The sequence below is a fragment of the Neovison vison genome, chromosome X, assembly GCF_020171115.1.
Source record: "Neovison vison isolate M4711 chromosome X, ASM_NN_V1, whole genome shotgun sequence".
Lineage (NCBI taxonomy): Eukaryota > Metazoa > Chordata > Mammalia > Carnivora > Mustelidae > Neogale > Neogale vison.
In genome coordinates, this window is record NC_058105.1 from 51,399,064 (window position 1) to 51,426,703 (window position 27,640).

General features: G+C 37.8%; 1 protein-coding gene and 1 pseudogene across 1 annotated transcript; both read right to left on the bottom strand.

Annotated features, from left to right (window-relative positions):
• Positions 1-3,616: 3,616 nt before the first annotated feature.
• On the bottom strand, positions 3,617-4,723 carry LOC122896357 (galectin-3). The gene has a single exon (XM_044234483.1). It carries the CDS (start codon positions 4,669-4,671, stop codon positions 3,781-3,783), a length of 891 nt encoding a protein of 296 aa, XP_044090418.1. The 5' UTR covers positions 4,672-4,723; the 3' UTR covers positions 3,617-3,780.
• Positions 4,724-11,105: 6,382 nt separating this feature from the next.
• Positions 11,106-11,320, bottom strand: LOC122897355 (annotated as a pseudogene).
• Positions 11,321-27,640: the final 16,320 nt, after the last annotated feature.

The following is a 27,640-nucleotide window of genomic DNA, read 5'->3' on the forward strand; positions in this document are numbered from 1 at the left end:
GAAAAAAGTGCAACACCTGCTTTGTCCACACTGTGAGATTATAGTCTCTCTGCCCCCTACCTTTTTAAAAAATTTTATTATTGTGTTTCATTTTGGCTTTGTTTTTCTGGGGTAACTTCAGACCACTCCGGATTTTGCTAGGCTGCATTGTGCTTGGGGCATGGTTGATATTTTGGAATCCATTCACTTGAGCACCCATCATTCTCTGTACAGAATGACAAGAAGGAGGAACTCACACACACACACACACACACACACACACACACAAACAGTCAGAAGCAGTCTTCTCTACCACAGACCTAATAGATAGGGATATAAATAAGACGTCAAAGATAGAATTCAGGATAGTAGTCATAAAGTTCATAGCTAGGATTGAAAAAAGCATAAGTGACAATATAGAATCTCTAAGGGCAGAAATAAGATCTAATCAGACCAAAATTAAAAATGATATGAATGAGATATAGTCTAAACTGAATACTCTAATAGCTAGAGTCAATGAAGCAAAAGAGAGAATAAGTGATATGGAAGATAAACTGATAGAAAGGAAGAAAGTTGAGGATAACAGACATAGGCAGCTCGTAGCCCATGTAAAAAGACTTAGAGAGTTTAATGATGCCATTAAACACTTCAATGTCAGAATTGTTGGGTTCCCTGAGGGGGTGGAGAGAGAGAGAGAGAGAGGACTAGAAGGTATACTTGAGTAAATCTAGCTGAGAAATTCCCCAATTTGGTGAAGGAAATAAGCATTTGTGTCCAAGAAACAGAGAGGAGCCATTCCAAAATCAATAAATATAGATCAACATCCCAACATATATTAATGAAGATTGCAAATTGTACAACCAAAGAAATTATCCTGACAGTAGCTAGGGAGAATAGGTTCCTTATGTACGAAGGGAAGAATATCACAATAACATCAGAGCTATCCATAGAAACCTGGCAAACCAGAAAACCTGGTAAGACATATATTGGGTACTAAATGAGATGAACAGGCAGCCAAGAACACTTTATCCAGCAAGGCTGTCATTCAGAAAGGATAGAGAGATAAAAAGCTTCCAGGACAGCAGAAACTGAAAGAATATGTGACCACCAAGCAAGCCCTGCAAGAAATATTAAGGGGGATTCTGTAAGTGAAGAGAGATCCCAAGAGTCACATACACTAGAATGAAACAAAGAAAATCCACAGAAACAGGGACTTTGCAGGCAATACAATGGCACTAGATTCATATCTTTCAATAGTTACTCTGAATATAAAAGGGCTGAATGCTCCCATCAAAAGACACAGGGTATCAGATTAGAGGGGGGTAAAAAAAAAAAGGACCCATCCATATGCTGACAATCTGAACAGACCCATAACCTGAAAGGAAATTGATGCAGTAATCAAAAACCTCCCAAAAAACAAAAGTCCAGGGCCAAATGGCTTCCCAGGGGAATTCTACCAAACATTTAAAGAAGAAATAATACATTTTCTACTGAAGCTGTTTCAAAAAATAGAAATGGAAGGAAAATTTACAAACTCATTCTATGAGGCCAGGATCACCCTTGTCCCAAAGCCAGAAAAAGACCCTGTCAAAAAGGAAAATGGACCAATATCCCTGATGAACATGGATGCCAAAATTCTCACCAAGATACTAGCCAATAGGATCCAACAGTATATTAAATGGATTATTCACCACAACCAGTTGGGATTTATTCCTGGGATGCAAGAGTGGTTCAACATGAAAAAATCAATCAATGTAATAGATCACATTAACAAAAGAGTCGAGAAACATATGATCCTCTGAATTGATGTAGAAAAAGCAATTGACAAAATACAGCATCCTTTCTTGATTAAAACTCTTCAAATTACAGGGATAGAGGAAAAATTCCTCAATATCAAAAACGTCATCTATGAAAAGTACACAATGAATATCACTCTCAATGGGGAAGAACTCATATCTTTTCCCTTAAGATCAGGAACATGACAGGGATGCCCACTCTCACCATCATTCTCTAACATAGTTCTGGATGTCCTAAGCTCATCAAACAGACAACAAAAAGAAATAAAAGGCATTCAAATTGGCAAAGAAGAAGTCAAACTCTCTGTCTTTGCAGACGATATGATACTTTATGTGGAAAACACAAAATACTCCACCCCAAAATTATTAGAACTCATACAGCAATTCAGTAATGTGGCAGGATACAAAATCAATGCACAGAACTCATTTGCATTTCTATACAGTAACATGTGACTGAAGAGAAATTAAGGAATTAATCCTATTCACAATTAAACAAAAAACCAATTAGATACTAGGAATAAATGTAGACAAAGAGGTAAAAAATCTGTACTCTAGAAACTACAGAACACTTATGAGAGAAATTGAGGAAGAGACAAAGAGATGGAGAAATACTCCATGCTCATAGATTGAAAGAATAAGCATTGTGAAAAATATGCTGCCCAGAGCAATCTACACATTCAATGCCATCCTGATCAAAATACCATCGACATGTTTCCCAGAGCTTAAATAAAGAATCCTAAAATTTGTATGGAACCAGAGAAGAGCCTGAATCACCAGGACAATGTTGAAAAATAAATCCAAAGTTGGAGGTGTCGCAATGTCTGACTACTCTGACTATTCTGACTACTCTGACTTCTCTGATGATTACTCTGTCATCTTAGCTCTCTGTCTGTTATGTCTCTTCGATGTCAATGTATACAGTGTACATTATATAATAGAGATAAAATAACTGTGAAACACAATATGCCTGGGTTTTCCCAGATTCCACACAACTGATAGGAGAACCTGCCCACATTAGTAATGATATACAAGGACAATAGAGGCACATTTTTTTTTCCTTTGCAACTTGAGTTGTCAGATTACACAGGACTCCTTTTCTCTTCTTTCCATGAGATGAAACACAAATGTGCTAGTAACCCAGTTTTGACCATGTGGTCTAGGAAATGCACTAGGAGAGAGCAGAGAATCAATATGAAGAGAACATGTGTCCCTGAACAACCTTTTCATGCAAAGAAATCCCAACATTGCAAAACCAAACCTTACTTAAGAAATCAAACTTCTGTCTTATTTAGGCCACTGTGTTTTGTGGGTTCTTTGTTGAAACAGCTCAACCATTATTACCTTTATAATTTGCCTCTGGTGTCCCATGTCATATCCCCTTGATTCACCTTTGATGAAGCTGCAGCCTGCACTGGTCAATAGCAAAGGAGTTTAGACCCAGCTCATGCTGACTGCAATTCTCTCTCTAATCTTCACATCGGGGCCTTCACCAATATCTCAGCAGCCTTCTCAGTCACATGCAACACTCTAATAATGGGAGACAAAGACAGTGAATAAATACCCACTCTATTCCTTCAAGCAGACAAATCTGATAATATAAATGGTTAAGAGCATTAAAAATGTTTAACCCAGAGAAGACCCAATAAGAAATGTTAAATATTTGAAAGGCATGTATGTACATAAATATTCAAAATGCATGTACAGAAGAAAAATTCGGATAAATTTATCTGTAAATTCCTACATAGGAGAATGAAGACTAGGATAGAAGATGTAATGAGAAAGATTTCAGTTCACTATAGATAAGAACTTTATAAATTCAAAGTTACTGGCAGGTAGGTTTCTTTTTTTTTTTTTTTTTGACAGGGAACTCAGAATGTTTATTAAATCAAAGATTTACAAGGACAGTGATGAATAAAAGTGAAATTTTTCAATCAGGAAACATGAAGTTTCAATGTGTAAGGGTTTATATTCAATTTAATTTTTTTTTAAATCTTCCCCTTTAAGATTATATCATAACGTGTGAAGCACTGGTGAGATCTATGTCACCAGAAATTCCCAGTTTGCTGATTTCCTGGAGATTTTTCATCCGATGATTGTACTGCAACAAGTGAGCATCATTGACCGCAACCTTGAAGTGGTCAGATTCAACCAGCACTTGTATTTTGAATGGTTTGCCACTTTTGAATGGGAAAGTCGCCTGTCTTTCTTCCTTTCCCCAGATGTTATCCTGCTTTGTATTGCAAACAATGACTCTCTTGTTGTCCTCATTGAAGCGTGGGTTAAAGTGGAAAGCAACATCATTCCCTCTCTTGAAATCTAAAGCAAATCTGTTTGCATTGGGCTTCGTTGTGCCCAGAATTGTTATCAGCATGCGAGGCATGACTCCTCCAGGCAAGGGAAGGTCATAAGGTACAGTCAGTGGTCCAGCAGGGATGCCAAAGGCACCAGCAGCGGGCTGGGCTCCAGGAGCACTTGGCTGTCCAGGAGGCGGGTAGGCCCCAGGCCCACTCGGTTGCCCAGGGTGGGCTCCTGGTGCAGGTGGTCCAGGATAAGCAGGAGCTATTGGGCCAGGGTAGGCTCCTGGAGGTGCCTGTCCAGGATAGCCGCCAGGAGGAGCCTGTCCAGGATAGGCTCCTGGAGGTGCCTGTCCAGGATAGCCGCCAGGAGGGGCCTGTCCAGGGTAGCCGCCAGGAGGGGCCTGTCCAGGGTAGCCGCCAGGAGGGGCCTGTCCAGGATAACTGCCAGGAGGGGCCTGTCCAGGGTAGGCACCAGGATAGGAGGCCCCTGGGTAGCCCCCTGCTCCAGCAGGCTGGTTTCCCCATTGACCAGGCCATCCTTGAGGGTTTGGGTTTCCAGACCCAGATAAAGCATCATTAAGTGAAAAATTGTCTGCCATTTTCCCGACGCCTCGGCGCTCGCTCGCTTGCTGCGGGGGCGGCTTCTGGTGAGGTGCTCCTGGCAGGTAGGTTTCTAAAGCATATTTTTTATATCTAGTGACAGGTTATTTAGAATCCTTTAAAGACTTAATGATTTGCTTGTATGTCTGTCAATGCTGTGAAATCTTAAACTCTTAAAATAATGACTGTATCTTAAAATCTTTTTGCCTGCATCACTTAGGAAAGCATCCAATGCATAACAGGCACTTAAAAATTGCATAAGTGAATTTAGGGAATAAAGAAAGAAAGAAAGAAAGAAAGAAAGAAAGAAAGAAAGAAAGAAAGAAAGAAAGAAAGGGAGAGAAAGAAGGAGGGAAGGGAGAGAGAGACCAGAAAGAGAGAGAAAGAAAGAAAGAGAGAGAAGAAGGGGAAGGAAGGAAGACAGGAAGGCAGGCAGGCAGGCATGAAAGAGAGAAAGAAAGAAAGAAAGGGAGGGAGGGAGAAAGAGGGACAGTAGAAGGGATGAAGATTAAGAGCTTTTTGTGGGATAATATAGAGATAACTGAATCATCGAGAGGTTATTCTTACTCACCTTAAGGTATCTTCCAACTCTGAGTGCCTGTGATTCTAAAAAATTGTCAGCTGTTCAATGTTCATTAGACTTATTTAAATTATAGTTTGTTTAAAATACCAGACATTCTGTAGGAAGAAAACTTTATCTCAAAATAAAAAATAATTGTATGACCTATAAACATCTTAAATTTTGGGGTTATACCAATCAAAATTTAGTAAGTGAAGATTCTATTTATACCATTTAATACCAACTTGGAAATAAATCGCACCTACCCTACAGTCACTGAGTGTTTATAATGATACGAATATGCTCATGTATACATGTACATATATGTACATATATGAGTAATATACCATTGTATCTCCTGAAGTGAAGCAAATAGAGAATCTTAACTTTATGAAATGAATAAAATAAAAAAGTGATGGCTGTCTTCAGTAAATCCTCAGTTACAGAATTGTGAAGCTCTTATTTATTAGCACCATTACATCACAACTCTATCTCAGACTCTAAAGTACTTCCAGTTTAATAGATAAACTCAGTTGTTGCTCCCTGCTTCTCATTGGCATTTTGGTCAAGGTATAGCAGAGCTCTGGAAGATCCTCTTTCAGGGCAGCTTCCCTGACTTTTACTTCAATCACTGTCAGTATGATGGTCACATCTAAGCCAGGGGGCCACAGTAACAATAAGATCCCCTATGCCTTCCTACATTTCCCACTATTTTTTTAAACTATCTTCATTATCTTCTATGGTGGAAGAGAATTTAGAGATGAGGTACACTTTTATTGTACATACAGCTTTGCTATTCTGTATGTACTCTGAATATTGAGGAATGTTTGTTTCATTACTGATAGTAATCGTACCTCAGCAAAATAGTAAAGATACAAAGCTGTACCTTCAATCGTCCCCTTTAGAGCATTTTTTTCTTTAAGTTTCTCAGTTTTTAGTATCTCTATAATTCTTGGTGGTCCAGGATCCTCCACATGAACACTTTCCATTCTCAGGAACACCCCATAATCCCTGTCTCACCCACTCCCCTTAAAACTTATCTGTACTGAGAATTAGTCTTTTACTGCCTTTCAAAATAACTAGCTAGATAATCTGATCACTTGTTTTATGGTGATCATGTTAATGGATAATACTAACTAGGATTGAATCATGGCTCTAACACTTTCTTATAGTGTGCCTCTGGGCAAGTTATTTAACTTCTTTTTGCCTAAGTTTCCTCATCTGTAAAATGGAGATCATAAAAGCACCTGCCTTACATGGCTATTGTGAAAATTTAAAAAAATTAATAAAATACAGTGATTAGCATAATGCCTGGCACGTAGTAAGTGCTCAACGAATGTTAGCTATCAATAGTCATATTTTAGGAGGGAATTGACTGGTCAGAATTTCAGATCTTATGGAAAACCTTCTCAACATGAATTTGCTAGCCTTTATTTTTGCATATATTCTGCCTATTACATAGTGGGGGCATTAGTGTTTATTCTCTACACAGTTGTATGTTATAGAAAGACCAATGAGAGAATAAGAATCTTTGCTGTGCAGAAGCTTTTGATCTTGATGAAGTTCCAAAAGTTCATTTTTGCTTTTGTTTCCTTTGCCTTTAGGTACATATTTTGAAAGAAGTTGCTGTGGCCAATGTCAAAGAGGTTACTGCCTATGTTCTCCTCTAGGATTTTGATAGATACCTGTCTAACTTTGAGGTCTTTTATCCATTTTGAGGATATCTTTGTGTATAGTGTAAGAAAATGATTGAGTTTCATTCTTCTACACATAACTGTCCAATATTCCCAGCACCATTTATTGAAGAGACTGTGTTTTTTCCACTGGATATTTTTTCCTGCTTTGTCGAAGATTATTTGACCATAAAATTGTGGGTCCATATTTGGGCTCTCTACTCTGTTCATTGGTCTATGTGTCTGTTTCTATTCCAGTAGCATGCCATCTTGGTGATCACAGCTTTGTAGTAAAGCTTGAAATCAGGCAACGTGATGCCCCCACTTTTGTTTTTATTTTTCAACATTTCCTTAGCAATGTGGGGTCTCTTCTGGTTCCATACAAATTTTAGGATTGTTTGTTCCAGCTCTTTGAAAAATGCTGGTGGAATTTTGATCATGATGGCATTAAAAGTATAGGTGGTTCTAGGCAGTATAGACATTTTAACAATGTTTGTTCTTCCAATCCATGAACATAGAATGCTCTTCCATCTTTTTGTGTCCTCTTCAATTTCTTTCATGAGTGTCCTGTAGTTCTTCAAGTACAGATCCTTTACCCTTTTGGTTAGGTTTATTCCCAAGTCTCTTCTGGTTCTTGTTGCTGTAGTAAATGGAATCAATTCTCTTATTTCCTTCTCTATATTTTCAATGTTAGTGTATAAGAAAGCAATTGGTTTCTGTACATTGATTTTGTATCCTGCCACATTACTGAATTGCTGTATGAGTTCTAGTAGTTTGGGGATGGAGTCTTTTGGGTTTTCCATATAAATTATCATGTCATCTGCGAAGAGAGAGAGTTTTAATTCTTTGCCAACTTGAATACCTTTTATTTCTTTTTGTTGTCTAATTGCTGTTGCTAGGACTTCTAGTACTATGTTGAACAACAGTGGCAAGGTGGATGTCCTTGTCATGCTCCTGATCTCAAAGGGAAGGCTGTCAGCTTTTCCCCATTGAGGATGTTAATCTTTCCACACTATCAAAGGTAAAGCTTTTTAATCAACATAAAACTCAAGAGTATTTTTAAGATAGGTAACTTTTAAAAAATGCTTCACTTTTTCTCCCTAGCTTCTCTCAAACAATGACTATTCTCCTTCACTAGCTGGGCCTGTGCATTTTGACATCCTTATCAGACAAAACTGTGTTTCTGGGCTTGTTCTTTCACATATTAATGACTGATATCAAAAATCCCTGGAGAAATATATTATGGCACAATGTAATGTGCTAAAGTCATTTTTCTTTTTATGGAGATCATTTCAGTTATAGAAAATGCACTTTTTAAGTATATTAAAATAAATTTTAAAATTTCAAAAAAATGAAATAAAATTAATCCAGACAAGTTTTTAATTCCTATATTCTCTGTTATGACTTAGTTTATAAACAAAATTGACATCCTTTTGAAAGTTGGAACTTTTTCTTCAGTTCCTTTCCTTTTTCCTAAGTGTGGCCCAGAAGATAAACCTATGGTATGAAGTCACAGGCTGAAAACAAAAACAAAAAACAGGAAGGAGTTTACATAGTTTTATATGATAAAACCAAGATAAGAGATATCAAATCACTCTGAACTCTTTGCAACTGATGTTTGAACTTGCCATTTTAGAAGGTAATAATGCACACTTTAAACTATCTTCCTAGTAACTACCTGTTTAATGAGACTTTAGTTTCCTGCAATGTGCTGGTCTAAATCTATTTTATTCTTTTGTTTTAAAACATTCAATTTTTGCTTCTCCTCTTTTTTAACAGCCAATTTTACATATTCATTATTTTTATTTAAAAAATTTTAGATTGAAATGTTATCTTAGCTTTATATTTCCTTTCCCCTTTTCCCAAACTCAGACACCAGCCCCTTTGAAATTCCTTGAGTGACCGCATATTGCTTGAGATATTTCTGTCATGATCTTAAAAGTATCATGCATAAGTAGTTCCCTATTTTCTTCTTACTCCCTTTCAATTCAAATTATTGGCAATACAGAATGATATATTTCAACAGAACAGATTTTGTGAAATGTCTGTTCGACTATTTTTATTTTATAAGGAATCAGATGTTTATGTCTTAAATATTGGCTAATCCTATGTACTTCTGAATGAAGGTTATACAAAGCATGGTACAAATAATGCCATCATAGTATGTCGTTCAGTTAATTTAGTTATATTATTATCTTTAAATAAATGTTTCAATTCATCCTGTTCCTCAGACTATTTTCAGTTATAAATTATAAGGTAAAAGTGAAATGGTCAAGTTCCATCAACAAATGCTAATTAAGCATGGCTCAGCTCTTTAAATCTGCTATAGACTGTAACACTGAAAATATGCATTTTCTTTCTTGATTTCTCTTCCTGTTATTGCCTTTACAAGTATCTTTGTGATTTATAATCTCTGAGCTATCAGGCTTCTGAATACAGCTACCAAAATAACTATAGTGTTTGACTAAATTGGGAAAAAATCACTTATTTCAGATTTTCCAAAATAAATAGGGTAAAATTTGAAACTTAAGCAAAATCCTGTGCATTTCTAAAAAATTTACTCTTTGCTAGTACAGAATAACTAGTTAATCATTTTAAACCTATGGAATGTAAAAATTATTCACTGCATAATATGTACAATCAATCTTCATTTATAGATTTTATATTTGTGAATTTTCCTCCCTATTAAAATTTATTTATAACTCATAACTCAGAATCAACACTCACTATGCGTTTTCTGTCATTTGTGGACATGTTCAGTGGTGGAATATTTGAGTCACCAATGTTCAGGTTCCTGGGTGAAGTCTAACAAGGCAACACTTGGCTTTCTTGTTTTAGCTCTTATACTGTAAACAACTATTCTTTTTGTTATCTGTTAGGTGCTACATTTTTCACACTTCTTTGTGCTTTTTGTTGACGATTTTTCTGTTTTAAATGTCCCCCAAGCATAGTACTAAAGTGGTATCAAGTGTTCCTAAGCTCTGAAAGGCTGTGATGTGACATACTAAGAAAATACATGTGTTAGATAAGCATCATTAAGGCATGAGTTATAGTTCTGTTGACTATGAGTCCAATATTAGTTAATCAACAAAATACATTAAATAAGATATATTTAAATAAAAACACACATAAAACATGGTTATATAGTGATTGATTTATGAAAATGTAGTGACCAGAGGTTTACAAGAACCTAACCTTGCATTTCCCCTAGAAGCAATGGTTCTATACATTACAAAACATAACTACCACAAATAACAAGAATCAATTGTATTCTTAGCCTGAGTTTGGTCAGATACAAAACTAAATTAATAAAATACCTTTCTATACCAAGATCTCTTGGTCATAGGCCCTTGGACTTTTCCATACAGGGAGTTTTGAAATTGGGTTGATTTACCAATCTTCCTCACTTTAAACATGCTCAGAACACTTACAGTAGTCTACCATTGGATGAAATTATTTAACACAAAGCCTATTTTATAATAAAGTGTTGAATATCTCATATAACTTATTGAATACTGTGCTGAATGTGAAAAACAGAATGGGGGTGCCTTGTTGGCTCAGAGGGTTAAACCTGTGCCTTTGGCTCAGGTCATGATCTCAGGGTCCTGGGATCGAGCTCTGCATCACTCTCTCTGCTCAGCAGGGAGCCTGCTTCCCCTTCTCTCTCTGCCTGCCTCTCTGCTTGTGATCGATCTCTCTCTCTCTCTCTGTCAAATACATAAATAAAATATTTAAAAAAAAAGAAAGACAGAATGGTTGGATGTGTATCAGCTGTTTTCCCTGGTGTTCACTTGGCTGACAAGGAACTGCAGTTTGTTGCCACTGGCCAGACTCATCAGAGAATATCATACTATGTATCACCAGCCTTGGAAAAGATTAGCACTCAAAATTTGAAGTAGTGTTTCGACTAAATGAGTATTGCTTTCACACCATCATAATGTCAAAAAATCCTAAGTGGAATAATCATAAGTTGTGAAACATTTGTATTTTGATAAAGATAATTCCTTGTTTTCAGTTAATAAAAATATCTGTAGTCAGCAAATATATCTCTAAAAATGCTTAAAGAGAACTGTTAAATATTCTTAGTTTACCTTTTTTCCTCACGGATAATAATTTTATTACCCTGTCAGCTGATTCAAATCAATACATTGTCATCTGGCTTTTCCCTTGGAATCAGCTATTTTAATGTTCCAATACTGTATTACCCACCTCTTGGTCTCTCAGATAAGAATGCCTGCCTCAGTTCCACCTGGAAATCCATCAAGGTGCTTGCTGTTGATAAGATCCCCCAAAGTACAAGTGACACTCTTGGTTTTTCAGTGAGACTGTCTTATTACATTTGACTTGGATTTCCAATTCTGGAATATGAGGATCTGTAGTCCATCTCAGGTATAAGTGGTCCCTGGACCACTCCATCCAGCTGCTTATTCGTCCTCAGATGGGAGTGTCATCTCTAGCAGCTGCTCAGCTCCTGTTAGTTACTGTACAAAGAGTAACATAGCAGCAACAAATATGTGTCATTAAATTACCAAAATAATTGTTGCCAATGTATAATACCCCATAGAGTGAAACAAATTTATTTAAAGATTTTATTTATTTACTCGACAGAGATCACAAGTAGGCAGAGGAGCAGGCAGAGAGAGAGAGAGAGAGAGAGGAGGAAGCAGGCTCCCTGCTGAGCAGAGAGCCTGATGTGGGGCTCGATCCCAGGACCCTGGGATCATGACCTGAGCTTAAGGCAGAGGCATTAACTCACTGAGCCACCCAGGCGTCCCATGAAACAATTTTTTAAGTCAGACATCAAAGAGACGTTGTCTAGTTTCCTAAATGTGTACAAGATAGTGTATGATATAAATAAGGCCAAATGAAAATATAGCTAGATATGGTTTTGTCATAGAAGTGAGGTGTTTGGTTGTTATTGGTTATCATTTGAAACCAATTCTCTTTCTTAGGGTAGGATATGTCTTAGGTATAATGTATTGTTAAATAATAAAACTAATAGTCTTTTTTGGAAACAATTTACTCTGACTAGCATCTCAATTCTTACAGCACCAGCTTTGTAATATCTATGAAGTCTATGATATGCTTGACAATTGACTTGGATCACGGGCAAACAAAGTAGTGTTCCATCATTTGCAGTTGAAGTTATAAGTAAGAAGTGCTGTGAAAAGAACAACACAAATATTGCCATGATCCTATAGGCAAAGCACAATAAGTGTGGATTGATGTGAGATTTATTGAAAAGTTATGAACCAAGGAGCCAAGAGGGTGGCCAGCTGGTCACTGCCTAGTGTTTAAATTGCAGGACACTAATGACTTTCACTTTCCTCCAGCACATTTCCTGTATTCCCATTTTAAGTCACAGTGGTAATAGATTTTCTGCCACTAAACTTCACCTACTCTTTAGTCATTAGAATAGCTGCTTATTTGGCACTTGGGTATTATCCCTAAATTTTTCTTGGCTTTATTTTTTCCCATTGTGCCTTTTAAGTAATAAATGTAATTAGTTGTTTCATAAGGTTGAATATTTAAAACACTTTCATAGTTGTGAAAAATTCAGTTCTTATCACATCCGTGCGAGTTAGGCCAGCTCTGTCCTATTGTCTACCTCAGGTGCCTTCCAGTCAAAAATAAAAACTTTATGAACTCTTTTTACTGAAGGACTATACATATTTTGTATAGGATGTAAGTCTTCAGGACTTGATCCATGTTTAATAGTAACTGAGACATGTACAAAGTGACTGCTAAGCACGTGCTACTTTGAACACTGGATTGGGTCTTAATTTATTAAGCTTGTATATAATACATAACAAATTTCCATATACATCTGAACAGTCAAAAGAAAATTGATGACTATGCATAAGGTAAGTAAAATACACTCTTTCCAAGATTCAAAGTGATATCTAATTGAGGCAAATTACATTATCCAGGATTTGCTTATTATAGAAAATGTAGCTCCTGAAAGGCTTAATGATACTGAATTTGTACCATTTTGAACCAAATTACTTCTTCAGAGAGCAAAATGATCTTCCTGGAAGAAGTAATTTAACTCAAATATATAAGCACTTTACCTCAAAGAAAGAGTACCAATTTTCTCTAGTAGTTCCACTCTTTAGTTGTGTACACTGCTGCACAAAGAACTGGACTGCAAACTCTTTCTCTACTACTGCACGTATACTGCAAAATATGCCCAGTGTTTTCTTTCTTAAAGTGACCATATTAGAATGTTAACTTCCTAAAGACAGGATCTTCTCTCAGTGGGAAATTTAGATTGTGGTAATTAAAATAGTGTGCTTGTAAAAGGTTTGGCATTTTATGACTCATTGCTGTGAGTCTAGGACAAGTGAGGTAAAAAAAATTGAGAACCCTCCATAGATAAGGCCTATTTTGGGGAATGGTTCACTCCTGCTCATTAAATTTATTCTCTGACCCCTTTAAAAACAGCAATGGTCCAGATCCAGCTAATTCCTTCATTTAGTCTTTTATAAACTGTTCTTATAAATGCTAATCAAAAGCCTCCCTGATTTCACATACTTTGTATTGTAGACCAACCCTCTGTTCCAAGCACTGTTTTAGATGTTATACCTTTTGTACAAACATTCTCAAATACTCTAATCTTATGGATTTACTATTTGGATATTATTTTTTTCTTGCACTTTAATGTTGCCCTTCTGCATATTTTAATTAGACATCCCTATTTTTTACTGGTGTGGCTGTTTTTGCTGTTGCTATTGTTCAGAAATGGATTTGGCAGAGGTCAGATAAAGATATCATCTACATTTATTTCTTTACCACTCAATATCTACAAGCATTATATTCCCATCCAGGGTACTCACTCTAAATCTGTCCAAATTAGGCATTACTTTTTGTCTTTCTACTATATTTATAATCTGTCAAATCTTTGTTTTATTGTGATGTTTGTAAAAATAATAATAGTAATAATGATAAAACTTAACTCAGTAACAACCTTGAATGTAGTTAATATACCTCACTTGTTAATAAGGGATCTTTTTTTAATTAATTTATTTATTTTCAGAAAAACAGTACTCATTATTTTTTCAACACATCCAGTGCTCCATGCAATCTGTGCCCTCTATAATACCCACCACCTAGTACCCCAACCTCCCATCCCCCGGCCACTTCAAACCCCTCCGTTTGTTTTTCAGAGTCCAGAGTGTCTCATGGTTCACCTCCCCTTCCAATGTACCCCAACTACTTTCTCCTCTCTAACACCCCTTGTCCTCCATGATATTTGTTATGCTCCACAAATAAGTGAAACCATATGATAATTGACTCTCTCTGCTTGACTTATTTCACTCAGCATAATCTCTTCCAGTCCCATCCATGTTGCTACAAAAGTTGGGTTTTCATCCTTTCTGATGGAGGCATAATACTCCGTAGTGTATATGAACCACATTTTCCTTCTCCATTCATCCGTTGAAGGGCATCTTGGTTCATTCAATAGTTTGGCGACCGTGGCCATTGCTGCTATAAACATTGGGGTACAGATGGCCCTTCTTTTCACGACATCTCTATGTTTGGGGTAAATACCCAGGAGTGCAATGGCAGGGTCATAGGGAAGTTCTATTTTTAATTTCTTGAGGAATCTCCACATTGTTCTCCCAAGAGGCAGCACCAACATGCATTCCCACCAACAGTGAAAGAGGGTTCCCCTTTCTCCACATCCTCTCCAACACATGTTGTTTCCTGTTTTGTTAATTTTGGCCATTCTAACTGGTGTAAGGTGATATCACAATGTGGTTTTAATTTGAATCTCCCTGAGGACTAGTGATGATGAACATTTTTTCATGTGTCTGATAGCCATTTGTATGTCTTGATTGGAGAAGTGTCTGTTCATATCTTCTGCCCATTTTTTGATATGTTTGCCTGTTTCGTGTGTGTTGAGTTTGAGGAGTTCATTATAGATCCTGGATATCAACCTTTTGTCTGTACTGTCATTTGCAAATATCTTCTCCCATTCTGTGGGTTGCCTCTTTGTTTTTTTGACTGTTTCCTTTGCTGTGCAGAAGCTTCTGATTTTGATGAAGTCCCAAAAGTTTATTTTTGCTTTAGTATCCTTTGCCTTTGGAGACATATCTTGAATGAAGTTGCTGTGGCTGATATCGAAGAGATTACTGCCTATGTTCTCCTCTAGGATTCTGATGGATTCCTGCCTCACGTTGAGGTCTTTTATCCATTTTGAGTTGATCTTTGTGTACGGTGTAAGAGAATGGTCGAGTTTCATTCTTCTACATATAGCTGTCCAGTTTTCCCAGCACCATTTATTGAAGACACTGTCATTTTTCCACTGTATATTTATTCCTGTTTTGTCGAAGAGAAATTGACCATAGAGTTGAGGGTCCATATCTGGGCTCTCTACTCTGTTCCACTGTTCTATGTGTCTGTTTTTATGCCAGTACCATGTTGTCTTGGTGATCACAGCTTTGTAGTAAAGCTTGAAATCATGTAACATGATGCCAACAGTTTTATTTTTGTTTTTCAACATTTCCTTAGTGATTCGGGGAATATTTTGATTCCATACAAATTTTAGGATTATTTGCTCCAGCTCTTTGAAGAATGCTGGTGGAATTTTGATTGGAATGGCATTAAAAGTATAGATTGCTCTAGGCAGTATAGACATTTTAACCATGTTTATTCTTCCGATCCAAGAGCATGGAACGGTCTTCCATCTATTTGTGTCTTCTTCGTTTTCTTTATACTTTACCCCTTTGGTTAGGTTTATTCCCAGGTATCTTATGGTTCTTGGTGCTATAGTAAATGGAATTGATTCTCTAATTTCCCTTTCTGTATTTTCATTGTTAGCGTATAAGAAAGCCACTGATTTCTGCACATTGACTTTGTATCCTGCCACGTTGCTGAATTGCTGTATGAGTTCTAGTAGTTTGGGGGTGGAGTCTTTGGGGTTTTCCATATAAAGAATCATGTCATCCGCGAAGAGAGTTTGACTTCTTATTGCCAGTTTGGACAACTTTTAATTCTCTTCGTTGTCTGATTTCTGTTGCTAGGACTTCTAATACTATGTTGAACAAGAGTGGTGAAAGTGGGCATCCTTGTCTTGTTCCTGATCTCAATGGGAAGGCTGCAAGCTTTTTCCCATGAGGATGATATTTGCTGTGGGTCTTTCATAGATAGATCTGATGAGGTTCAGGAATGTTCCCTCTATCCCTATACTTTGAAGCGTTTTAATCAGGAACGGATGCTGGATTTTGTCAAATGCTTTTTCTGCATCGATTAAGAGGACCATATGTTTCTCTCTTCTCATATTAATTTGTTCTATCACATTGATTGATTTGCGAATGTTGAACCATCCTTGTAGCCCAGGGATGAATCCCACCTGATCATGGTGGATAATCTTTTTAATGTGCTGTTGGATCCTGTTGGCTAGGATCTTGTTGAGAATCTTAGAATCCATATTCATCAGTGATATTGATCTAAAATTCTCCTTTTGGGTAGGGTCCTTGCCTGGTTTGGAGATCAGGGTAATGTTGGCTTCATAGAAAGAGTCTGGAAGTTTTCCTTCTGCTTCAATTTTTTGAAACAACTTCAGGAGAATAGGTGTTATTTTTTCTTTGAGGGTTTGGTAGAATTCCCCAGGGAATCCGTCAGGTCCTGGGCTCTTGTTATGGGGGAGGTTTTTGATCACTGATTCGATCTCGTTATTAGATATCGGTCTATTCAGGTTGTCGATTTCTTCCTGGTTCAATGTTGGTAGTTTATATTTTTCCAGGAATGCATCCATTTCATCTAGGTTGCTAAGCTTATTGGCATATAACTGTTGATAATAACTTCTGATGATTGTTTCTACTTCCTTGGTGTTAGCTGTGATCTCTCCCTTTTCATTCATAATTTTATGAATCTGGGCTTTCTCTCTTTTCTTTTGGATTAGTGTGGCCAATGGTTTATCGATCTTCTTGATTCTTTCAAAGAACCAGCTTCTAGTTTCATTGATACGTTCTACTGTATCTCTGGTTTCTCCCTCATTGATCTCAGCTCTAATCTTGATGATTTCCCTTCTTATGTGTGGAGTTGGTTTGATTTGTTGTTGATTCTCCAGTTCTTTAACGTGTAGGGACAGCTGGTGTGTTCTAGATTTTTCAATTTTTTTGAGGGAGGCCTGGATGGCTATTTATTTTCCCCTTAGGACCGCCTTTGCCATATCCCATAGGTTTTGGACTGAAGTGTCTTCATTCTCATTGGTTTCCATGAATTGTTTCAGTTCTTCCTTGATCTCCTGGTTGATCCAAGCATTCTTAAGCAAGGTGGTCTTTAGCTTCCAATTGTTTGAGTTCCTTTGGAACTTTTCCTTGTGATTGAGCTCCAGATTCAAAGCATTGTGATCTGAGAATATGCAGGGAATCATCTCAGTCTTTTGGTATCGGTTGAGTCCTGATTTGTGACCCAGTATGTGGTCTATTCTGGAGAAGGTTCCACGTGCACCTGAGAAGAATGAGAATTCTGTTGTTTTAGGGTGGAATGTTCTGTATATATCTATGATGTCCATCTGGTCCAATGTGTCATTCAATGCTTTTGTTTCTTTATTGATTTTCTGGTTTGATGATCTAATTCTGAAAGAGGCATGTGAAGATCTCCTACGATTAGTGTATTCATATCAATATGATTCTTTATCTTGATTAACAGTTTTCTTAAGTAATTGGCTGCTCCCGTATTGGGAGCATAGATATTTACAATTGTTAGGTCATCTTGGTGGATAGTCCCTTTAAGGATTATGTAGTGTCCTTCTGTATCTCTGACTACAGTCTTTAGTTTGAAGTCTAATATATCTGATATAAGAATTTCTACCCCAGCCTTCTTTTGAGGCCCATTGGCATGAAAGATGCTTCTCCATCCCTTCACTTTCAGTCTGCGTGTATCTTTAGGTTCAAAATGGGTCTCTTGTAGACAACATATGGATGGGTCCTGTCGTTTTATCCAATCTGCAACCCTGTGCCATTTTATGGGCGCATTTAGGCCATTTACATTGAGAGTGATTATAGATAGATACGTTTTTATTGCCATCGAGTTACCTTTGAAGTCTTTCTTTCTGTAAATTGTCTGTATATTTCTGTTCAATGCTATTCTTGGGATTTTTCCTCTTTTATAGAACCCCCCCTTAATATTTCCTGCAGTGTTGGCTTGGTGGTTGCATAGTCTTTTAAGCCTTGCCGGTCTTGAAAACTCTTTATCTCTCCATCCATTTTGAATGTCAGTCTTGCTGGATAAAGTATTCTTGCCTGCATGTTCTTCTCATTTAGTGCCCTGAATATATCTTGCCAGCCTCTTCTGGCTTGCCAGGTCTCTGTGGACAGGTCTGACGTTATTCTGATGGGCTTCCCTCTGTAAGTAAGGAGCCTCTTTGTCCTGGCGGCTTTCAAGAGATTATACCTACAATTATAAATCCTCAATTTGACTATCAGGTGTCGTGATGTTTTTTTGGAATGTATAATCTTGGGTGGAAACCTTTCAGCCTCTAGTACATGAACGCTGGTTCCATTCGCGAGATTGGAAAAATTTTCATGAAGGACTTGTTCCACTCTATCTTCTAGACTTCTTTCTTTCTCCTCCCCATCAGGGATTCCAATAATTCTGATGTTGGAACGCTTCATGGCATCATTTATTTCCCTGATTCTGTTTTCGTGGTTTCTAAGCTGTTTGTTCCAGGCTTCCTCCTGATCCTTTCTCTCTAACTGTTTGTCCTCCAGATCACTAATTCTATCTTCTGTCTCAGTTACCTTAGCTTTGAGAGAGTTTAGATTAGATTGGAACTCATTGAGAGCATTGTGAACATCCTCTCTGGTAGCTTTAAGCTCTGCCCTAACATTGTGAACATCCTGTCTGTTCGCTTCCAGTTTGGCCCTATCCAATTCCCTTTGGTCTTCAATGGCTTTCTCCAACCTTGCTATTGCCTGGATAATTGTTAGCCTGAATTCTCTTTCCGATACATTGTCTATGTTGATAGCCATTAGCTCTGTTGCAGAAGGTCTATCCTCTGTATATTTCTTCTGTTGGGCATTTCTTCTCCTAGACATTTTGGTGGGAGATGACTGAACAGATGTAGCTGGATGTATCAACTGTGGTGCTGTCAAGGTGCACCCTGGAACACTTCTGAGCAATCAGGATTCCCCACCCAAATGAGAGACAAAAGAAAAGAAAAAGAAAGAGAGAGAGAGAGAGAGAGAGACAGGAAAGAAAGGGAAGATGAAAGAGAAGGTTCAGCCCATATGGGCCCCAAGGTAAGATTTATGAAGTAGACAAACAAAAAGAGACAAACAAAAAGACTGATACAAGTATATGACACAAGAAAAAAAATATATATATGCAAATAAAGGAAGAACCTCATCAAAAAGAACGCCAAGTGTAAGATTTATATGCGATCAGGACAAACACAAAAGCACAGAAACACTGGTGGAAGAAGAAGATGGGAGAGTGTTTATAAATTCTCACTGTGTGCGAGGAAGTTTGTTTTGATTCTTCCTGGAATTATCTTGATATCTTTGTTAAAGGACTCAACTCTCCTAAGATAAAGGGTATTAAAAATTCATTTACCTGGGCGCCTGGGTGGCTCAGTGGGTTGGGCCGCTGCCTTTGGCTCGGGTCATGGTCTCAGGGTCCTGGGATTGAGTCACGCATCGGGCTCTCTGCTCGACAGGGAGCCTGCTTCCTCCTCTCTCTCTCTCTGCCTGCCTCTCTGCCTGCTTGTGATCTCTCTCTGTCAAATAAATAAAATAAAATCTTCAAAAAAAAATTGGTTTACCTATAGGGGTAGTATTGATTGGGGAAAGGACATTACTTTGAAGTTTAACTCTATATGAATATTAGAGGATAAAAATAAAAAGGAATGAACTAGACTAAACTAAACTAAAATTTTTAAAAAGGAATTCAAATAATAAAAATGCAAAAGAAAAACATAGGTGTATGTATCAAAAAGTTCAGGTTAGAAGTGTATTATGTAATTTGATGTACTGTACAGCTTGCTGTGATTGTAAATAGGTTTTAAAAATTACCTATGGGGGCGCCTGGGTGGCTCAGTGGGTTAGGCCGCTGCCTTCGGCTCAGGTCATGATCTCAGGGTCCTGGGATCGAGTCCCGCATCGGGCTCTCTGCTCAGCAGGGAGCCTGCTTCCTCTTCTCTCTCTCTGTCTGCCTCTCTGCCTACTTGTGATCTCTGTCTGTCAAATAAATAAATAAAATCTTTAAAAAAAAAAAATTACCTATGTGTAAAAAAAAAAAAATGAACCAGAATAGTGGGAACGAGTGAAAAATAAAAGTTTTCCTATGAAGTAGTGGTTGTTCTCTTGTCGTCCTTTTTTTTTTCATTCTTGGTTTGTTTTCTGGGGGAGGGGCCTGCCACGTAGGCTGTCAGTCAATGATGTTTCCTGAGTTACGTCCCCCGCCCCCCTCAATGGGGTGGGCTCTGAGGAAACTGTTTTTTTTCAGGCTTTTGTTCTCTGGCGGTTTTTATGTTTGTTCACTTTTTTTTTTTTCTCTCACCTTGACCGCTTTTGATGGTTTTTGTAGTTTTAGAGGAAAACAAACCGCACCCTGATCTCCCTCTCAGAGAGAAGCCTCAGTCTGGGTGCAGAGCCTAAATAAGTTCCCCCTTGGCCACTGGCAGAGCAGGTTCCAAGTTGCAGACCCTGGGGACGCAGGATCTTTTCCTTGTACCCAAAGCCAAGGCAGTGGCGGCTGTCAGGGGGCTCCCAACTGCCAGACAGGTTCCACGCAGCAATCGCACACTGAGATTTTGCTGCTGGCGGGGGCTGGGAGTGCCTGGTCTTGCTGGGACTAAGAGTGCCCAGCTTGCGCGCACCTCTTTCAGCGTGCGTCTCAGGCACTGAGAACGGGGCACAGTTCCGAAAGCACCAGGCTGGGCTTTTGCGCACCTCAGTCAGGGCAGAGTTTGGGGTGCGCGGCTTAGGCTCTGAAACACTGGCGCGGGTAAAAGATCGCCGGCCAGGCCTTTGTAACTCTCTCAGGGGAGCATGAGGGACGTGCGCGCGTATCTCAGGCTTTGTAGTAGGGCTCGTGCATTCTGCCCACCGGCGTGGGTCCCATCCCCTCACAGGAGCTAGAACCCACGCATTCTCGGGTGCGCTGGCGGTGTAGGGACCAAAACCTAATTTCTCCGTTGCACTCTCTCTGCCTCAGTGCCGGGGAGGCTGTCCTGGGACCGGGACTTAAGCCCCTGTCCCTAGCCGCCCCGATTCGCACAATTTCCCCCCGTGATCCTTTGCTCTTTTGGAGTGCTTTCAACCAGTCTCCAAGTTAATGCTGGTCCCCAGACGCAGGGCACTCTCGCTCATATTGGGGTATTACTTTCCAGCCGGTCGCCTCTGGTGGCTCCCTCCCCCTTTTGTTTATCTTCCAATATCAGTCCACCGTTCCCATTCTGCTTTACCTGCCCACTGGCATCTTCTGCCCCTGTAGAGATCCAGACGTGTATAATTCTGATCTCGGGCTGATTTCATGGGTGAACGGAGTTCTTTGATAGGTGATCAGCTCACTTTGGGGTACAGGCTGAAAAGGGGCCTCCTCCTACTTCCCTACCATCTTGTCCCCCCCAATAAGCGATCTTTTAATAGACTATGTAGTACCTCACTATAATCTTACTCTCAATATTGCTAATATCTGAAACAGATCTTTTTCAATATTTTTAAGCCACCTAATATTGTTAAAATAAACATTCTACATTTTCTTGGTCTCTAAAGATGATTCACTGGTAATCATTTCTTTTTCAGACCTTTACAATGTATTTTACCATAATTCTGGTTCCTCTGGGATGCTGATGTCAAGTCGTCTTGTCCACTTCCTAACACACTCAACAGTGCCAGGTCTTCCTCACACACTCCCCTTCAGCTGTCCAATGGGCTTCAGTTCAAGAGCTGAATCTAATCTACAGATCCATGTGTTTCTGTTTGTTTCAATGAACCTATGCATTGTAAACTATAATTTTTGCCATAGTTAAATACATTTTTCACTTTTAGGGCAATTACTTTGTAATTATGTAAATACAGCCCACATTCACTTCTAAAAAACTGAGTTTACTTTTTCTCCTCTTCAACCTTATAAAATTTCAAGAAAGCCTGCTAGATAACAGAACCTGATTTCAACCTGATTTCATTGTATGTCAGCCACATTGCCTTCTCCAAAGGATTGTGTCTTTGAAATGGCAGAGCAATGAAAAAATCTACCATGCACATGTTTAATTCATAGACTGTATTTATGTTTAAATATTTAAAACATAGACTTTGTAATTACACTAAAAGTGATCCATCACTTTGGATACGCAGTATAATAATATTTAGACCTATAATAACTCTACACAGGCGTCCATTGTTAAAAAGCACAATTTTGGTCTTAAATACATTTATTTCTCTCTCTCTTTTGACTTCCAAATTCCACTCTACTTGTTGTCCATCTCTCACTCCTGAGAGATGAGGTAATTTAACTTCTTACAATTAAAGGAAGCAGGAGACTCTATGAGAAAGAAATCACTTTTTCCAAAGTAAGTTTTATTGACTGTGGATCTGAGTCAGTAAACTGACTTGGCTAAGACAGAAATTGCCACAGCTTGTTCCTATTAACTCCTCTTTCTTCCCACCACACTACCCACTCCTGAGCACACACCCAGTCCCTGGACATTATATAACTTTCCTACCCTGTGTAATACAAAAACTAATTCTAAAACTGTGACCTCTTTGAGAGTTGGAACCAGGTCAATTAATCTTTGCATCCCCAAGGCTTAACAAAATGCCCAGGACACGTGTGACATCACTGAATAAATGTCTGGACAGGGATCAGTTAAAATTAAATGAACTTTAAATTTTTCTGATGCTCTTACATTTTTTTCTCCAATCTTAAAACTACGGTTAAGGGTGAATAGAGGGCAAAGACTCACAATCACACTGGCCTGAATTCCTTCAATTTTTATTCTGTGAAATCAGAAAAAGATAATAATTCTCAGAATGTTAAGACAGACTAGTCCAGTTAGTCTTATCTCTATTATGGCATTACTATCTAAATAGAATATGCTTACATTAACATTTCCATTAAGTTTTTGTTAAGTTCCAGACTTCCATTCAATGTACTATATCAATAGGTTACTGAAAAATATTCACAATTGTTTATTGATACTGACAGAAAAACAAAAATAAATCAACATACTAAAATTTATAATCATGCCTTCTTTTATGGGCTTTACATTTATCTGACAGTATCAATAAATATCTCTCTATAGGTAGAATAATATCCATAAAAAAGATTCATCGGAAAAAAAGTTTTTAAAATACCTTCATTGACAGCAAATGACAGACACATGCAAGTGAAAACTAATTTTATTAGAAAAATAATTGCACTGAATTCCTATAATTGGATGGCTTTAAAAATCACCACAGCTTCAATTACTCAAAGATTGTGATGGAATTTCACCTTATGAAAATGCAGGAAGTTAACCAAATTATTTATTTCTTTTAAATGGTGGATAACATGAATAAAGTATTACTGTGTTATTTAAATTTAATTTAAAAACAATTTACAGGATGAAAATTGCTGTACTTCTTAATCAGAGTCATTCTGGTGGAACTGCTATAATAAAAGCTTTTCTTTAGTATACAATTTAGTTGTCCTGTTAGAAAACGAATTCTTGTATCTCCAAATTACAAATTGGTTCACACTTTCTTTTTTTTTCTTTTTTAATTTCTTTTCACCATAAGAGTGGTTCACACTTTGACCATTTCTCTGATCCTGAAGTTTGCCTGTGATGGAATGAAGAGGATGAAATCTGATAACCTCATTGCTTATAGTTTACATTTCTGTCTTGCACAATTGTCAACATTGTATTATGCTAATCTCCAATCAAACACCATTACTACACAGTGAAAGAGTGCCAAAAAAAAAAAAAAAAGAGGTGGAACTGAACGTGTTCCTGGTTGCTACCCTTCCCACGGTTTCCCATTCATCAGAGGGCACCATGCCCACCTCAGCTTCTTCCCGCAAATGAAATTTCTTTCTCATCACCAAGGAGAAGTCAAGGCAGTATGAACAAGATATGCAACTGCAGGGAAAAGAAAGGAGATATGCAAACTAAACAGTCTTTTTATAGGTATCATTTAATCACATCAACTGTTGATACCAACACCTAACAGAATGAAACTGAATAAATTAACAGAATCAAAAATTACAATTCCACAAATCATTTTAGATCATAGGATCAAATGGCTGAAGGGTAGCTTAAAGACCATTTTGTCCTATCATTTTATTTTGTCAGTAAGGAAACTGACACTCAGGAGAGATCAGTGACTTATCTAAAGTCACACACCCTATAAATGTCTCACCCAGAGCTAGAACCCCAGTCACTTAATGCCTAGCCTAGTACTTTTTCCACATCACCAATCTGGTTACAAGCAGAGTGCTTCAGTGCAATCATTTCATCATTGCATTCATTCTTAGCCCCCTTTTGCCCCTCAAAAATCTCATTTGCAAACCTGTTATCTTTTCAATACGTATTTACATTTGAATGTATTTTATAACATAAAACTTCTTTCCTGACTTTTTTTTTTTATTAGCTACTACCAGCCTAAGTTTTGTCAACCTCACAACTCTTCTGTTTCCGTATGTTACAATCGCCTTAACCATATCAAGTTAAATTGTTTGAATACCCCACAGGACTGACAGAGCTCATAAAATTCAATGTCTAGTGTCACAATTCATAGTGAACTTTCCACAGATATTGTTAAAAGAAATGAAAGATGACACTTCAATTCAGTTAATTAAAAATACACTTGTAAAGAAAAGTAAGTGTTTTTAGACATGAACATGGTAAAATATAGATGCTACAGGACTGTATGTAAAACTATTTAATCTTATAAATATGTCATTTTAATTCCCGCTAATGGAGATGGACACTTTTTTTTTTTAAGATTTTATTTATTTGACAGACAGAGATCACAGGTAGGCAAAAAGGCAGGCAGAGAGAGAGAAGAAGGGAAGTAGGCTTCTCGCTGAGCAGAGAGCCCGATAAGGGGCTCGATCCCAGGACCCTGGAATCATGACCCAAGCCGAAGGCAGAGGCTTTAACACACTGAGCCACCCAGGCGCCCCGAGATGGACACTTTTAAAAATGTAATGAAGGGGCGCCTGAGTGGCTCAGTTAGTTAAGCAACTGGCTTCTGCTCAGGTCATGATCTTGGAGTCCCAGGATCGAGTCCCGCATTGGGCTCCCAATGCCATGGGGAGTCTGCTTCTCATTCTGACCTTCTCCCCTCTCATGCTCTCACTCACTCTCTCTCTCTCAAATAAATAAATAAAATCTTTTTTAAAAAATGTAATGGAACTAGATGTTAATTGGCAAATTCTGCCTCACCAAGATAGGGCACTGCATAGAGGATTCTATGCACGATCTTGATTTTAAATATTGTGTTAATGAGTACATAAAAAACATATTTCGATTTTCACTTAGATGTTTTATTTAGGATGGAAAATTAGATTATGTGTATAATAAACTACCATTGAATTAAAATTACACATAAATCATCAAAGTATAATTTTAAAAACTCATCAGATAGTGTAAGCAGAATAGTAACAGTAAATAATACAATGAGAATATCAATTGCCCTGAATTATGCATTAGATATATCAAAAACTAAATCACTATATAACACCAAGATGATTGCATTTTCCTTTCTTCTGCTTCTTTCCTATCCTTTATCTTTTTCTATATTTACTTTTTAGTGTGTTAGAGTCCATCATCAAAGGAATGAGACTGATACAACGCAAAGGTCAAGCAAAGCTTTATTTCATGCCAGCACCAAGAATCAAACCGACTGGTTAGGGCAGTCTCCTACAAAGAGAGCAATGACCCCCAGTTTCACAGACTAGCTTTCATAAAGCAAAGGCCATGTGGTTGAGCATGGCCAATGAGATTGTCTCCACCGCCTGACTCATCCTTGCATTCTGGGCTCTGTCATCACCACCCGACCTGACCCATCCTTGTATTTGGGCTTTGTTATCAGGGGTTGGTTGACCATATTTTACTGGTTTCCCAGACTTGCTTCTAAGTAAGTTCCTCTGGGGGGAGGGGGGACAAGGTCAGTTTAAGTTTTACTGCACAAACAACAAAATGGGTGTTCAACCGAGATGGAGTCGCCCTGGCTAGATAGGCCCTTACAAGGGTATCTGCCAATCCCATGACCCCACTTCTTACAATCTCCAAACAGGCATGGGTGCCAGCTATTATGTGTGTACTGTGTAAGTGATACCACATCTGCCTCTGAGCCCAAGATGACTGGACATATAGAAACATTTGATGTAGGCTGGGCTGGTTTTTATTCTAGGCCCTCCCCTAATCCACAGCTGATCAATGAGAGCGAACATTGACTTCAAGGTGTGCCAAGTAGATTCTTCTCCCAGGAATTGGACTTGTGATGGAAATGATGCGGATCAGCCTCTGCTGTTTGGGTAAATGGAGAACATAGAAAATCAGGAGCTGTAGGGAGGCTATGTTTTTGTGTATGTTGTATTTGTTGATATTATAAAAGTTGATCTGGAGAAGGGTAAAAGAGAAAGAAAAGCTTCCTAGTTTCTTGATAGCTCTCTAATCATTGTTTCCAGTTGCCCATGAGGCTAAAACTGCCTTTTTTACTTGGGTTTCCTCGAGATACACTATTTCATACAGTAAATTCCCCCTTTTTACATTAATCTGAATGCACCTCTATTATTTATAATCAAATACAATTATATCTAAGACCCTTTTCTTTTTTTCCCTTTCTTCCTCTCTTTTTCTTATACACATGCAAACACACATACATACACACATTCACACACATGCATACCAATTTAAATTATAATTTGAGAATTCTAGAATTCCATATGTTGGATGACTTTGAGACCCTATCTTTTGCCTTTGCCACGTTATACCTTTATTCTCTGCATCAGCTGAAATGTTTCTTAGGGATCTATAAAAACAATAGGAATGAGGATTGGAGATTACCTGTCCCCAGAGGATTGTAATACATTATCTAATTTCACCTCTCTTCACTACTTTCTCAGTTAATAAGGAACCATACCTCTTGATTTAGTCTTGCTCATATTTTTAATTATTTACTGAGCAATATGTATTTATTGAACTTAATAGCCTCCAGTTCCAATGTGACTATCAAATAGATACCTTGAAACTGTTTCTTCTTAGGTATCTATGAGCAACAATGTTGCTGTCCATCTTTCAGTTAGCATGTAGACAAAACTTCCTTTTTCAGCTATATAATTACAAAGATAGAAATGATATGCTGTGTTACAATTTGCATGGCATGTAGATTTATGGGTTGGTTTATTTGTTTTTTATTATTCTCACAATTGATTCATAAATCAAATCAATATATTGTTCAATCATCAAAGCTAGCCAAAGTACAGAGCCAACTAGTTTGTCATCCACGAGTGCTGTTGTTGGTTTTTCCAGCAATGTAGATTTAACTTTTGCTGTATTTCATCATATACAATTTGAAGGTATTAACAAAATATTTTCTTAGAAGACAGTTACCTTAAAATCCTAGAAAAATCAAAGTTTTTATCCCCCTCAAAAAGGCTAAGTTGTATCAATTTTAACTTTAAAAATATAGAGGCTCTAAAGGAGAGGGATCAGTAAATTCATAGGGAGAAAATGACTAAAAAAAAAACTCCGTCCATATCACTATCTCTACTTCTGTTTGTTTTTTTTCCAATTTA